This window comes from Enhydra lutris, unplaced genomic scaffold (assembly GCF_002288905.1).
Source record: "Enhydra lutris kenyoni isolate GAN:26980312 unplaced genomic scaffold, ASM228890v2 scaffoldscaffold9, whole genome shotgun sequence".
NCBI classification, from domain to species: Eukaryota; Metazoa; Chordata; class Mammalia; order Carnivora; family Mustelidae; genus Enhydra; species Enhydra lutris.
This window is the reverse complement of record NW_019154093.1, coordinates 80,400,432-80,415,974: the sequence shown is the minus strand read 5'-3', so window position 1 is coordinate 80,415,974 and position 15,543 is coordinate 80,400,432. Positions and strand designations below refer to the sequence as shown.

At 50.2% G+C, this 15,543-nt stretch overlaps 1 protein-coding gene across 2 annotated transcripts; it reads left to right on the top strand.

The window, feature by feature from the left end:
• Positions 1 to 910: 910 nt before the first annotated feature.
• LOC111143164 (tripartite motif containing 45) lies at positions 911 to 9,908 on the top strand. Of its 2 annotated transcripts, none has more exons than XM_022496676.1 (6): positions 911 to 1,728; positions 3,392 to 4,070; positions 5,656 to 5,786; positions 6,390 to 6,504; positions 8,176 to 8,302; positions 9,471 to 9,908. In XM_022496676.1, the coding sequence occupies exons 1-6, from the start codon at positions 1,241 to 1,243 to the stop codon at positions 9,617 to 9,619; spliced, it is 1,689 nt and encodes a 562-aa protein (XP_022352384.1). In that variant the 5' UTR covers positions 911 to 1,240; the 3' UTR covers positions 9,620 to 9,908. The 2 variants fall into 2 exon arrangements, with proteins under 2 accessions (XP_022352384.1, XP_022352383.1); XM_022496675.1 differs by having other exon boundaries at positions 3,392 to 4,125; positions 5,657 to 5,786.
• Positions 9,909 to 15,543: the final 5,635 nt, after the last annotated feature.

Sequence of the window (15,543 nt, the reverse complement as noted above, 5' to 3'; positions counted from 1 at the left end):
CGGTTCAACGGTCAACCAGACGGGGCCCCAGAACCAGGGCCTCAGGGCCCTTGCCCCGGGAAACGAAGCTCTTGTAGCCGCACTCTAGACTTGAGGGATTCCTGAACTAAAATAAGCTGGGTAGGCCCCGAGGGAGCTTCGGGCTCACGCCGGCTGAGCAGAAACGTCGGTCGTCACGTCCGAAGCCTCCGCACTAAGAAGACGCCTGGTCCTACAACTCCCGGCAAGCTGTGCGCTGAGCTCGAGGCGCCAGCCACCAATGGGAAAGCCCAAGCTGGTTCGTGGGCCCAATCCGAAGGCGCGAAGGAGGTCGTCCCCGGGGCTTATCAGAGCGGATTTTTAAGGGGTCCTCTGGCCTCTCTGGTCGCTACAGCGATAGAGAGATAGTCCCCGTAAAAGGGTGACGCTGGCTATACTATGCCGCTCACTCCCAGCGCTGCTCTTTTCCTCCCCTCGGTCCGAGCCCTCAATATCCCGACCCCTGGCCCTCAGTTTGGTCCCTCCCCTCCCGGTCGTAGTGGATAGGCGAAGATGTGGAATTTCCAAGCCTTATTGGATGCTGGTGGTGTCACTGTGGTGGGGGGCAGGGCCCCCAGGGGCGAGGGCCGCCCTTCTCGGACGGTGATTGGACTTCCCTATGTAGATCCGGACTGGGATTGGTGCGAAGAGGCCAGAGCCTCCGGGCACCTTGGGCCGCGGTGTTGGGGAGGCGGCGGCCACCCAGAAGCCGGCGGGACTCGCAGCTCCCTTGCCCGCCGTGTGCGGTCCGCGGAGGGCCGGGTCGAGGGAAGGAGGAGGAGGCACCCCCACCTCATCACGCAGAGGCGGGGGTGGCGCTTGTCGCGTGTCGGGCGCGGGGCCAGTAGGGCGGGCGGCGGGAGGGGGGTGGTAGTGGAAGGAGTGAGAGCCGCGGGGGTCCGGGAGTTGGCGGCGGCAAGACCAGCTCAAGACGTAGACCTGGAAGCGCTTCCGGGGAGGAGGACTTGGGGGGCACAGGAGGGCGTGGGCGCGTCTGGTATGGGATGCCATGGAAAGGAGGGGGCTCTCCTAAGTAGATCTGCGGGTGGTTCCTTTGACGACTCCTCTTCTACCATTTTGCCCTGTGAATTGCCGAAGAGAGAGGCCCCATGGTCTCTGTTCAAATTCTGGGAACTTTCTCTTTGGGTAGGCTTAATCACCTACTACTTCATTATAGAGCTCTCCACCGCCTTTTCTGATACTGGGCACAAACGTAGGGATTATGTCAGAAAAGAGGAAGCCGCTGCTGGGTCTCCTAGGCAAACTCCCCAGGGGGACCGCATTGGGGAACTCAGGCAAGACTCACTGCCCTCTGTGCATGGGGCTTTTCAAAGCCCCCAGGCTCTTGCCTTGTTTGCACACAGTTTGCACCACGTGTCTGGAGCAGCTGGAACCCTTCTCAGTAGTGGACCTCAGAGGGGGAGACTCTGACACAAGCTCTGAGGGGTCAATATTCCAGGAACTCAAGCCACCCAGTCTGCAGCCACAGATCGGCATCCTCTGTCCGGTATGTGATGCTCAGGTGGACCTGCCCATGGGTGGAGTGAAGGCTTTAACCATAGACCACCTGGCCATGAATGATGTGATGCTGGAGAGTCTTCATGGGGAAGGCCAGGGCCTGGTGTGTGACCTGTGCAGCGACAGAGAGGTGGAGAAGAGATGTCAGACCTGCAAAGCCAATCTGTGCCACTTCTGTTGCCAGGCTCATAGGTAAAGATGGGATACCCCTCCCCACCCCACCCCCCGGTGTGGCTTAAGAGCCAAATACAAAGAGGTTTCAAGCCAGAAATCCCCTGGTGAGCAGATGGGACGGAAGGCTCTCTGGAATGCCGTGCAAGGTCAAAGAGCAGTATATGCTGTCATAAACACTCTAGGATGGTAGTTAACTCCTGCAGTCTTACATAATACATCTCGGAATAATAGAAGCAAAGGTTTGCATAGTCCTTTTCAGTTTGCAAAGCACAGGCGCAGTTTCCTTGGATCATCAATCGTTTGTATGGTGAATAATTGTAGCGGGAGCTGGATAAACAGAGAAGAATGCACAGCCCCTGGCCTCGATCGCATTTGATGCCTTGCAACTCTTACAGAAAAGCAGGCGCTGTTTTCACTCCCATTTATTATTTGGGGAAACTGAAGCTCAGCAAAATGTGATTTGCCAAGGCCCCACAGCCAGTAAGTAGCATATAATGGAATCCAGTTTTTAAATCCAGGTCTTCTGACCACATTCTGTGCTCTTTCTAGTAATCCATGCTGCCTTCCCAGTATAAGGGCTATTTGGCCGTGCCCCATCACAGCCTTGCCTTGGACCCTAGAGTGACTCTGGAGCTTGGTGAGGTGGGCCGATGATAGGTGCTTGTTGGGGTGCAGATTTTTGTCTTTTATGGCATTTGGTGAACAGCTGGTCACATGAATCACTCTCTGTCCCTTCTCCACCCCCACCCCCGTTCCAGGACATCAGATTATAAAATAGCCAAGATTTTAGGATTATCTTAAAATAGTTTTTGAATTCTGCCTTCCATTTGTTTTCTGGTCTCACCCACAGAACAAGTCAGTCATTTTCAGTCTTTCTATTTTTAACTTGTAATTATGACTGCCTTGCTACCATCTAAATGGCTGACCTGTTTTCTCCACAGCCACTCTTTTCGTGCCAGAATAGTCATGTGAGCTCCGAGTTGCTATTATGCTACCGGGGCATCTCCCCACAGTCATCGGATTTCCTGGGTATTCCCCTGAATCTCTAGAGGGTCACCGGAAAGGGGAATTGGAAGAGAGCTGTGACTACTGACCATTGATTTCAGTCTTTCTAATAATGCCAGTGACTTGGGGAAAACTCTAGCTTGCTGCTTTGGGTGATACAGGCGCTGGTCAAAGGAAATGCTTTACCAAAATCTCGAGTGAAAGTGGAAGGTGAGAGTGTCAGGGCCAGCTGGACACTTTTTAATTGCTGGGACTTATTGCTGTGCCATGTGTCACAGTTTCTGTCTCTTGGTGCTGGGTTCCCACCATGCTCTCACCTCTAGCTTGCTGAAGGACTAGGCCATGGCTCTTGTCTCAGCTTGCCAGACTAATGCTTCAGAGAAAGTTCCAGGCCATAGGCGTTAGTGTTGCAACTTCTGACAAAGTCCCGTCCCAGGCCAGAGAGCCATAGTCTACTATCATTTTATTCAACATAATAGCCTTTTTGGAATAGGTGTTATTATTTCCTCCCCGCACAGATGAGGAGAACTGGAATCAGAGGATTGCATGGTTAAGTAAGAGGTCAGAGCCAGGGACTGAACTCTAATCTGTTTGACTTCCAAGCCATGCTCTGAAAACTGCCAGACTTGCCCAGCAGAACCGGCCTCTAATTGCCTGTCCCTGACTCTGTCCTTAGGCGGCAGAAGAAGACAACTTACCATACGATGGTGGACTTAAAAGACTTGAAAGGCTACAGCAGGATCGGAAAGCCCATTCTGTGTCCTGCGCACCCCGCAGAGGAGCTGAGGCTGTTCTGTGAGCTCTGCGACCGGCCCGTGTGTCGGGACTGCGTGGTGGGGGAGCACCGGGAGCACCCCTACGACTTCACGAGCAATGTTATCCACAAGCATGGGGACTCTGTGCGGGAACTCCTGAAAGGCACCCAGCCCCACGTGGAGGCGCTGGAGGAAGCCCTCCTACAGATCAAAAGGGTGAACACTGCCCTCCAGGAGCGGGTGGAGGCCGTGGCTGCCGACGTGCGAACGTTCTCTGAAGGCTACATCAGGGCCATCGAGGAGCACCGGGACAAGCTGCTGAAGCAGCTGGAAGACATACGGGTCCAGAAGGAGAACTCCCTGCAGCTGCAGAAAGCCCAGCTAGAGCAGCTGCTGGCAGACATGCGGACCGGCGTGGAGTTCACAGAGCACCTGCTGACCAGTGGCTCAGATTTGGAGATCCTCATCACCAAGGGGGTGGTAGTAGAACGGCTCACAAAGCTGAACAAAGTCGAATACAGTGTCCATCCTGGAGTAAACGATAAGATATGCTTCTCTCCTCAGCAGAAAGCAGGCCGGTGCCGTGGCTATGAAGTTTATGGGGCCATCAATACCAAAGAGGTCGATCCAAGCAAATGTGTCCTTCAAGGAGAAGGTAGGAAGGCATTTCCTGCTGGCCTGGAGAGGGCGGTGGGCGAGGACATGGTGTTTAAGGAGGTGTGGCTTTTTCAGCTGGGGCCCTCATCCAGCTAGGAAGAGTTTCCTACCAGCCAGTTTACTGAGGGCGAGAGCCATAGTGATTGAAAGGACAGTGACCCCCCTTCCTCGCCCTTTCTTTCTGTTTCGTTCTGGCCAGGGTACAGTTAGTATCCCATACAGCAGTGAGGCGTGACCCTTTTCCAGTTGAGCGAAGCAGTTACTAGCAAGGAACTCCAGGAGCGTGCTGTTTCTTTCTTTTTTTTTTTTAAAGATTTTTCTTTATTCAACAGACAGGGATCACAAGTAGGCAGAGAGGCAGGCAGAGAGAGGGGGAAGCAGGCCCCCCGCTGTGCAGAGAGCCCGATGCGGGACTCTATCCCAGGACCCCGAGACCATGACCTGAGCCGAAGGCAAAGGCTCAACCCACTGAGCCACCCAGGCACCCCGAGCATGCTGTTTCTATCAGATGGTAGAACAGAGACAGTGCCCAAAGACAGTAACAGGATAGGCCGGGGTGAAGTCCTGCCTGCCTACAGAGGAGCATGGCAGGGCCGCAGGGGGCTTGGATCATTCCGAAGAGTTTCAGAGGAGTGAGGAAGACAAGGTTGGAGCATACTTTCATCTGTGCCCTTCTTGGTTTATGTAAGCCACATCTTGACATTTGCAAGATTATGGTAGGCATTTCATTTGGTAGGGGGAGAAACAATTTCCTTTGACTCTCCTGTCCCAAAAGGACCCTTCTGTTCCTAAAAGCAGTTATTCAAACACAGATATGTCGGAGATTGGTCCTGATGGGCAGACTGGACCATGGATGCAGCCTGACTCTGGCACAGGAATTCTTAACATTTTGGAGGTCTTCGGTCCCTTCGAGAATGATCTCTCCCCAAGAAACATCCACTAATTTGGGCACCCTGCTTCAGGAGATTCTTTGACCCCTCATAAGCTTCTGCAGAGACCAGATGGTAGTTCTGGTAGTTCATGAGCCCCTCGTTAAGAAGCCCTGTTGCAACTGCTGGGCCGGAAGCTGCACCTAGTGACTATTTTCCCAGCAGCTTGGCCCAAGTGCTGAAGAGGCCAAGCCGATCAGCTGCACCCCCCACCAATTCAAGCACAATCTGCAGCTCGGACGGGATAGCTTTGGGCTTACAAGCTTCCCTCAGAGGGTCTAGAGGTTTTCTGCTCTGACTACAGAAGTCCATCTCAAGTCTTTTCAAAGCTCCCTTAGGGCTGCCCTTAAGGTTCAGGATCCTGGGTGATCCAAGAGCAGCAACTGGCTGAGAGACAACCAGGCTTGCCAGGAGGGACTCCCAGGAGGTATGCCCTGGGGGCCGGAGCGGGAAGGGAAAAGAAAGGGAGCAGGATGATTACGATAAACAGGAAGCAGGACCTTTTGTTCTAAAGAGAAGAAGGAAGATGGTGTCTGATCTGCAGAGGCAGGCACCCCGTCTGGCCTTTCAGGTGAGGACTGAGTGTTTGATCTTCCGCAGATCTCCACCGAGCCCGGGAGAAACAGACAGCCTCTTTCACTCTGCTGTGTAAGGATGCAGCAGGAGAGAGCATGGGTCGGGGAGGAGACAGCGTGCAAGTCGCGGTCATCCCTAAAGACAAGAAAGACAGGTGTGTATTACACAGCCTGGTGTCAAGGGTAATAAGCAGTGACGAAACTGGACACTTAAGGCCCCTTTGTAGTTGGGGAGGTGTGCCTGCAGTACTTACACCCAACTCCCCCGCTCCGTGCCCCCCAGATGCTATTAAAATATGTGATATGACCAGTTGGAGCAGATGTGTTTTCTTCTGCAGGTTTTATGCCAATACTCCACTCTCTCCCAAAAGTCTGCTCCCTGAAAAATACTCTTATGTTGGACCCAACAGGCCCCTTCTCAAAGTTCAGCCCCACTCTGCTACTCCATTGGGCTGGGAGTATATTCGTGTGTCTCCTGGAATCAGAGGAGGGAGGAGAGCAGGAGGGTACAGCAAGTCCATTAAAGAGAACACAGTGATGCTTTCATGGAATTCCTCTGTACGTCAGATTAAAGCAGCATTTATATTGCTTCCTTCCTGTCGTGAGACTAGTTTCCGAGACCAGTGGAGGGACGTCCTGCTTGGGGGACATTTCAGATGAATGTGGGGCAGACTGGTGTAGGGCTCACACCTCAAGTGCTGGGCAGCTGCAGCAGGCCTGTGAGAGGGAGTGGTTTTTTGAACCCCATCTGCATTCAGTCCGGTCAGAGCGCTGGTGCGAGATAACAAGGACGGGACATACTACATCTCCTATACCCCCAAGGAGCCGGGTGTCTATACCGTGGTGGTCTGCATCAAGGAGCAGCATGTGCAGGTGAGTAGGACTATGCCTGGCCCTGACCTCCCTTCTCCCTGCTTCCTCTGGCTTCTACCATCTCAGGTTGTGGAGACATGACTTGAGGGGATCAGCTGTGTGGAGGGATTGCATGGGATCCTCTTTTTTCATTCTCTTCACTTGAGAAATGACCCAGATTTTGCTGGTGACCGTAAGAACTCTGTGCCTATTCCTCCTCCTGGCTGTTGGGCTTGTATTTTGTCATTCTTCCCGTTGGAAAATTCTTAATTTGGGAAAGATACCTTCATCCCAGGGGGCATTCTGCCAGGGGACAAGCATACACATTCAACTGATATCCTTTAGCTTAGGATTGTTCAGACTGTAACCAGACAGACTGGAACGTACTGGAACACAACTGGGGAGAGTTATGCCCTCTCCCCTCAGCTGACCAGTCGTCTCTCTGTATGACCATCTACCCTCGTAACTCTTTCGCCTATTTCCGTATGTGCTCTGCTCTTACCAGGGTTACTGTACCACCTCTTCAGACGAGGATGACACTTTCTGGTCTAGAGATTGTGAATTTTTTAAAATTGGGCCATACTCAGCAGGTCCAACAGAATCACTAGTACTCATAGGTTTTCCCCAACCAGAAAGCAGCACTTGACAGGAACGATGAAATATCATAGTGTCATGACGTGTTGGGCTTGTGGTGTGTGCAGGAAGGGAGGGGAAGACTTCTGTTCAGCAGCCGCTTGCTGCCCGTCTAACTACGTTGGCCAGAGTGGGCTACATGCCTCTGCCTACATTCTTAGGCCTTTGTTCCAGGCCATTCAGGCCTAGGGATCATCATGCAGTTGGACTAAGGAACAAACATGCTGAGGTACACAGTCCCTATAGAGCAAAACCAGAACTTGAACCCATTTCCTTGAACTCCAAGGTGTTTTTAAAATGGATCGTAAATTCTTGAAAGGAGGAGAGATGGAATACTTGAAAGGCTTCTGAGGTACCAGATTCTGAGTTTTGTGTTTCTGCAGACAGCATGCTTCTCAGTCAGGGAAAGGCCTATGAGCTACCTTCTTAGCTACTGATTGTCTGACACAGGACAGAAAGTGGAGAACGGAAGTTGTCCTGGAAGGAGAGGGGCAGGTGGGAGAGTTTCGAGTTTGAGGATTATTAAGCACACGCTCTTCACCTTTCTGCCTGTGTCCTCACAGACTGAGACTAGGTGGATAGGGAAACAAATGTCCAGGATGGAGGAGAGGGAGGAAGGGAGTGAGGCTCAGTGTGTGAGAGGAGGAGGTGTGTGACAAGGCATTGGAGAAAGGATCACGGGACGGCCTAGCCTTGTGGTTGTGGCACTCTACTAATGAGCCCCAAGACTCCTCTAGAATGGAGAAGATGGCAACACCAGTGACACAAAACACAGCTTTTTAAAAAACTTATATTTATTTATATGGGCTTATTCATGTATGAGGCGGGCTCCATGCTAGAGGGGCCGCACAGAGCCCTTGGCTCTCATGCATTTGTACGTGGTGTCACATGGCTAACCACCCAGCCAGTCACTGGTCCCTCATCCGTTTCCCTCCTGCTGTCCTCAACTCTCCAGGGCCAGGCCCTGTGACTGACACTGCGTTTAAGCAAATGGGTTGCTCAGCACATCCCTGTTGACTCATAACGTGCTGTTCTTTGCTGTTGGCCTCAACTTTGAAGGGCTCACCATTCACCGTGACCGTGAGGAAAAGGCATCGCCCACACCCGGGCGTGTTTCACTGCTGCACGTTCTGCTCCAGCGGAGGCCAGAAGACGGCTCGCTGTGCCTGTGGAGGCACCATGCCAGGTGAGGAGGAACACTCTCGAAAGTCTCCCGGCAGTGCTAGGTCAACTACCACACAGCCACTGGGTTTAGGAGACTCAGACTTAGGCTCTCTTGTTAGGAATATAATCCATGCATATCAATACACCACAGTTCTAAAAGTTCGCTTAAAGCTTCTCTGTTCTGAAAAGTGAATAAGCTTTAAAGTTCTGAGTTCTTGCAGTTTTGATCTAGTTCACCAGTCTTATGAGCCCTGTGCTTCTCCCCGGGATGTTCAATTTCCATCTGTACCCTTTCCAACAGCCTGGCAGTGTAAAAAAAAAAAAATCTAAACCCACTCTGCTTAGAAATGCCAAGCAAGTCAAGGATGGGGAAGTGGGTGATTACATCAGTTGACCAGGTCTGGCTCTTTTTTTAGGGGAAGGAGGGTCGACTCAGGCAAGAGACCTTTTTTTTTTTTTTAATTTTTTTTTTATTTTTATGATTTTATTTATTTATTTGACAAACACAGTGAGAGAGGGAACACAAGCAGGGGGAGTGGGAGAGGGAGAAGCAAGCTTCCCGCTGAGCAGGGAGCCCAACTTGAGGCTCGATCCCAGGACCCTGAGATCATGACCTGAGCGGAAGGCAGACGCTTAATGACTGAGCCACCCAGGCACCCCTCTAATTTTTTGTGTAGCCCAACACAGGGCTTGAACTCAGGACCCTGAGATCAAGACCTGAGCTAAGATCAAGAGTCGGATGCTTAACCGACTGAGCCACCCAGGCGCCCCCCTAATTATTTTTTAGATAGTATCCTATTGTGTCCTTACTCTGGTGGTGGGCCTTCAGATAGGCTCATGCACCCTTTTGCATAAACACTTTAGGAACTATCTTCTTTATTTCAGCCACTCTTCCCGTGTCTTTTATTTCAATTACTTTACAGTTAAAACCTAAATCGGTTCATCTCGAGTTAGCAGAATGTTAAAACTACGCTCTCAGAACTTCAGCAAACCTTAATTGATGCGCTGTCTTCAGTCCTCAGGAGGCCTCCTCCTAGACAGGCGCCAGATAGCTTGTTTCTCTTGCCGGATTTTATTACATGTTTTCACATCCATGAGTCCACGTGTTGCCAGAAACGTTAAGTTTCCACGGAAAACTGCTGGACTTTATTCTTAATGGTTGTCTTCTGTCTCCTCTTGGTACCACACAGGTGGGTACCTAGGCTGCGGCCACGGACACAAAGGTCACCCAGGGCGCCCGCACTGGTCATGCTGTGGGAAGTTTGCCGAGAAGTCAGAATGCACGTGGATGGGTGGGCAGAACGCACCGAGGAGTCTACTCAGAACCGTGGCACTCTGACGCCTTCCTGGGCACGTGATCGACCCATTAGCTGCAGTCGGCACAACTTCAAATTACCGGAGGACCCCAGACCTTGATTAATTCTGAAGAAATGGATAGAATTAAAAACAAAGTGCCTTATCTTACACTCTCGAGTTCTAGTCCTTTCTTGTGAGTCACTAGCTGATGGTATATACAGACGGTTGAGCACCAGAGACCACGCTTCTCTCTTCATGATGGTCGGCAGTGTTCATTCTACACCGAGGCCCCCTTCTCTCACACAGGAATGGAGCACTTTACGCCGTTGGAATTTTGCGATCATGCGGGGAATCTAGTTCCTAACTTTTGGATATGTAACTCGTTTATTTCTCCCAGAGCCACATGTTTGCTGTTTCCCTCAAAGAATTAAGACTGCCTTTCATCGTATCTACTTTTTCCTAGCACCCTTTAAATGGTTCATAATGGGATCTTGCCATTGGGGTGGAGGTCCCCGGCTTCACCACAGGCCACGTCCATCTCATACTCTTCAGGCTAGGTTAGTATTTAATCAAGGGCAAACAAGCAAAAAGTAAATAAAGGAAAACGGTGTGAAATACCACCTCAGAAATTGGTTACGGTTCTACTCTTGCCAGGCAATCTAGCTACTTTCATCCTCCTCACATCTCCCCACCTGCTGTTATTTACAGAGGAGTCTTTACTCTGGTCTGGAAAGCTAGGAAGTTTGGTCGAAGCTCCGAGTCCTGGAGCGAGCCTGCTTAGCTGTTAGAGGCCGCAGAGAACTCTGGGAAGAGGAAGCACACAGCGCTGGTGCCTCAGGCCTGCCAACGGCTTCACTGTATATACTTGGTGTGACCTTCTAGGACTCTGGATTTCAGTATGTATTAGATATAATTACTGAAATCTGCATTTCAGGAGCCATTAAAAAGCAGGTGACTCATTTGAGCAGTGAGTTGGGTCAGGCAAAGGAAGTGAAGCAAGAAGACGAAACACATGGACTGTCAGTCATTGCGGGATACGTTTCTTTCCTCCTTAGGGCTGCGAGATAGCTACATCACAGCCGTAATCCTAAAATAGTCACTATATTCCCACCCTTGTCCAGGAAGATTCTCTTCGGTGCTCTCTAACCCAAATCTGATCTTCGCACAAGACCGTGATGGCCCTGTGACCCTCTCAAAGTGTTAGCTACTTGCTTTTCCTCGCTTCTTATAATCGCTGGGCCCCCACATCAGGAGGGTGTCCTGTGAGCTGATCATTGCTGCTTTAGGATCAGTGCTGCTTAGCCAGGAGGGATCTTTCCCCACAAGGGATATTTAGTCATGTCTTAGAGACATTTTTCCTTGTCTAGCTGGAGGCTGGTGCCACTAGCATCTGTTGTGTAGAAGTCTGGAACGCTGCTCAGCTCCAGGCAGCCTTCTGCAGCAGACCCAGTCCAAAAGGTTCACCGTGCCTCTGTTGAGCAGCTCTGTTCCAGACTATTACCTCGCTTTTTTCAAAAAATGGCCAGCCTTGAGCCTCAAGCCTTTCTACAACTTGCTGCTCCTCTGTGGTCCCCCTCATTCCTTGACGATTTTAGCCTGAGCTTGCTGCCACAGCAGAACCATGCCTCATAGTCTCAGATTAATTCAGTATTCACATAGGCTTCTTAATTCCGTGTTCCTTTTCCCCTACCTTAGCCGTACAGTCAGTCATCCCCTCCACCTGGCTGGGTTCCAACTGCACCCTCTGCATCAATTCCATTTCAAGCATCCCATGACCACAAGCTCCCCCATCTTTACGGCTCACCCACGAGGATATCCCGATCCTCTTCTGGAACACACAATCAGTGATTCCACCACCTTCTCATGGTTCCCCTCACGCCTGCATGTGCTTTCCTTCATTCTCTCTCAGATTCTACAGACCCAGCATTATAATCACTCTCTTGCATGTGGTCTCCCTATCATTTTTGGTAAAATCCCCAGTTGGATCCAACACTCTATCTAACCCGACTGGATGATCCTGGAGAAAAACACAAGAGCACGAGGATTTAGCCTCGCTTTAAATCTACGACCACAAATTTCAGCGGGCACCTAGTTGTCTGACAACATCTCCCTTGTCAGTTGGCTCCCCTGCTCTGCTAGACAATTAGTTCATACTTCCCTCACAAACTCCACTTTCTATCCCACTTCTCCTCCCCACTTATGACCTTGCCTCCTATTTCACCTAGAAAATAAAAGGATTCAGAAGAGAATTCTCCTACCTTCCCACCACATCTACAAATCTGGCTGTATCCTTATCAAAAGCAAAACTCTGGGGCACCTGGGTGGCTCAGTGGGTTAAGGGTCTGCCTTCGGCTCAGGTCATGATCCCGGGGTCCTGGGATTGAGTCCCTCGTCAGGCTCCCTGCTCAGCGGGGAATCTGCTTCTCCCTCTGCCTGTTCCTCCCCCTGCCTGTGCACACACGTTCTCTCTCTCTCTCAAATAAATAAAATCCTAAAAAACAAAACAACGAAACAAAAAACAAACCTCTATACTTGTATGCTAGACCACATTGCATCTCCACAACCCAGGAACATTGCTCCAGGAATTCACTCAGGAACATGCTATAATATTTCCCCCTCTTAAAAAAAACAGATTGCCCTTGATTTTTGTACTAGTCTGCTAGGGCTGCCATGACCAAACACCACAGAAATTGATTTCTCTCAGTTCTAGAGGCTGGAAGGCCAAGATGAATGTTTCTCTTGAGGCCTCTCTCTTGGCTTACAGGCAGCTGCTGCCTCCTGTGCCCTCCTGTGGCCTTTCCTCCGTGCAGACAATTCCCTGGTAGCTCTTCTCATAAGGACACCAGTCCTACTGAGTTAGGGCCCACACCCATGACCTCATTTGACTTCAGTTACCTCCTTATAGGCCCTGTTTCCAAATACTGTCACACTGGGGATTAGGGCTTCAGTCTATGAATTTGGGAGGAACAAAATTCAGTCCATAACATGTTTCACCCCCCCCAGCAATGCTCCATTTTCTGCTTCCCATTAAAAAACTTCAAAAATAATTGTTTAGGGGCACCTGGGTGGCTCAGTGGGTTAAAGCCTCTGCTTTCGGCTCAGGTCATGATCCCAGGGTCCTGGGATCGAGCCCCGCATGGGGGCTCTCTGCTCAGCAGGGAGCCTGTTTCCTCCTCCCTCTCTGCCTGCCTCTCTGCCTACTTGTGATCTCTGTCTGTCAAATAAATAAATAAAATATTAAAAAAAATAATAATAATTGTTTACTAACTCTACTTCTCCTTGCATCCTCTTAGGTCTAACCCCATCAGGCTTTCTTCCTCACCCCTCCACCGCTTCCTCACCCCTCCATCTCTCATCAAGGTCCCCACTAATGGCCACATTATGGACCCAGTGATCAGTTCCCAATGTTTCCATCAACCGCATTTAACACAACTGATCACTTTCCCTTCCTTGAAACATTCCCTTCGCTTGGTTCGCATGGCATCACTCTCCTTCATTCTGTCTCTGACTTTTCCTGACTCTTGATCTTTGCTAGTTCCTCTTCCTTTCTCCTGATCCAACATGTTGGGCAGCCCTACGGATCCATTCCTGCATTTCTATGTCCTCCCCCTCCCTAAATGATCTCCTCCTCTCCTGATTCTAAATACCATTTAGACATGAAAACTCCTACGTTTATGTCCCATTCCAAATTCCAAAGGATTATATCCGATAGCTTAACACCTCCACTTGGAGGCATCCCAGGCGCCTCAAATTTCAGATGTCCACAACAGAACTCCCAGTTTCCCATTCCCACTTCCCACCTGCCTACACTAGCAAACTGCTTCTCCCGCAGTCGGCTCCACCTCTTTCGGAGGAAAGTCCAAATCCATTCTTACAGGTGGTAGGTAGAGTCAATGGCCTGGCAAATGTGTTTGACTCCCCCTCTCACGTACACATCCAATCCACGGGTGAGTCCGTTTGGCTTTCCCTTCGAAATACATCTGCTGAACACCGCTCTCCACCTCCACGGCCACTGTTCTGGTATAAGACACCCAGATCTTTCCCCTGCCTCCTAGCTGGACTCCCTGCTTCCACCCTTCCCCTCCTGTGGCCTCTCTCCCATCAGGAATTAAAGAGGTCCTTCTGAAATACCTCAGATCACGTCACTCTTCCACTTCACACCCAACATCTTCCCAACTCACTCAGAAAAAAGCCAGCGTTTGCATCAACATGTAAGAGCCTGCACCCCGGCTCCCTGTTCTCTCATTTCCTCTCCCCTCACCCCTAGTCACTCTGTTCCAGCCCAACCTGCCTCCCTGGGCTCCACAAACCCTCCATGTGCTCTGTGTAGCAGCCTTTACAATCACTGCCCCACCATCTGGAATGCTCTTCTCACAGATACTTAATGATTGTCTCTCCTTCTCCTCAGATTTCCGCTCCTATGTCAAACATCATCTGTCAAACATCATCCTATCAGAGAGGTCCCTAACTACCCTGTATAAAATAGCAACTCGTCACCTCAGGGCTCCATATCCCTCTCACTCGGCTTCATCCCCACCTCACATACATATTCTATTTGTTTAATGTTTGTTCTCTGTCAGCTCCATGAAGACAAGGATTTGGCGTTTATTGACCACATTGTTCCTGGCACATAGTAGAGGCTTAATCAACATTTTGTTGAATAAAAAAAAGATCTCATTTGGTACAAGTTTCAGTTTGGCTGTCCTTGGTATCTGTTTCTATACGCAAGACTTTGCTTCCCCCAAACGCCAGATTTGTCATTTAACCAAATACCACTTGGGGAAAAAAAAATATCAGCCTTTCTCTCAAACCTGCTAGATAAATTGTATGCACTTTAGGGACCAGCCTTGAATTTTCCAATTACCTCAGACATCCAGGGAATTGCTTTGCCGTGGAGAAACTTATTGTATTACATCATTTTTCCCCGTGTGTCTTTTAACAAATCACACTTCAGAACCGAGGATAAAAAGCTTTCATGTATTTCAGTTGGAAAAGGGTTTTGGTAATTGTAGAACTCTACTGTAGATGAAGCTCTGTGCAGAAAAAAATTTCTGTCAGACATCCACGTTCTGGCAAATGCCCTAGCCTTGAAGCAGTATTCATGGTAGCAATTCCTTTACAAACACTAAGATTAATTTGTGTGGGAGGAGGGGGGTGGCTTGCTCATTGGCCTGCCGTACAGTGGGGTCCAAATTCAATTCTACTGTCCTACCAGCTGACAGACCTGGCAAAGTTAAGAGTGATCTGCAGAGCCCCAGATTCCTGAGGTGAGGAAAAAAAAAAAAGAGAGAGATCTGAAGATTTAGGAATTGTTCCCAGTGTCGCAAAGTGCTTCAGAAATCACCCTTGAGGGGCGCCTGGGTGGCTCAGTGGGTTAAAGCCTCTGCCTTCGGCTCGGGTCATGATCCCAGTCCTGGGATCGAGCCCCGCATCGGGCTCTCTGCTCAGCGGGGAGCCTGCTTCCCCCTCTCTCTCTGCCTGCCTCTCTGCCTACTTGTGATCTCTGTCTCTCAAATAAATAAATAAAATCTTTAAAAAAAAAAAAAAAGAAATCACCCTTGAGTTGTGAGCAGTGAAGCATCAACATCAACAAGGTACAGTGCCATGAGGTAAGTTTTGTCTCTGGTGTTACAGGTAAGACAAGAGAGCCACAGATTACCGCCTCTGTCCTCTGGGATGCTGTCAAAGGATAAACACCTTGGCTGTCTTGGATAACAAACACACACATCTACCAGGCGGCCTGCCCACTCTGATCTCTGAAATGCAGTCCTCGCTCAGCTTTACCCCAGAGGATGCATGCCTGCTGAGTTTGTCCCCAGGGGAGGTTGGGCGAAGTGACCGCTAATAGAAGCAGGATGTAGAAAGGCATTTCCCTCTGCCTGGTTGGCCTTTCGGTACTGACTTCAATTCCCTCACTGCTTTCCCAGTCTTCCCTAAGTAGTTCTTGTTCTAGCTCCTTGTCCCAAG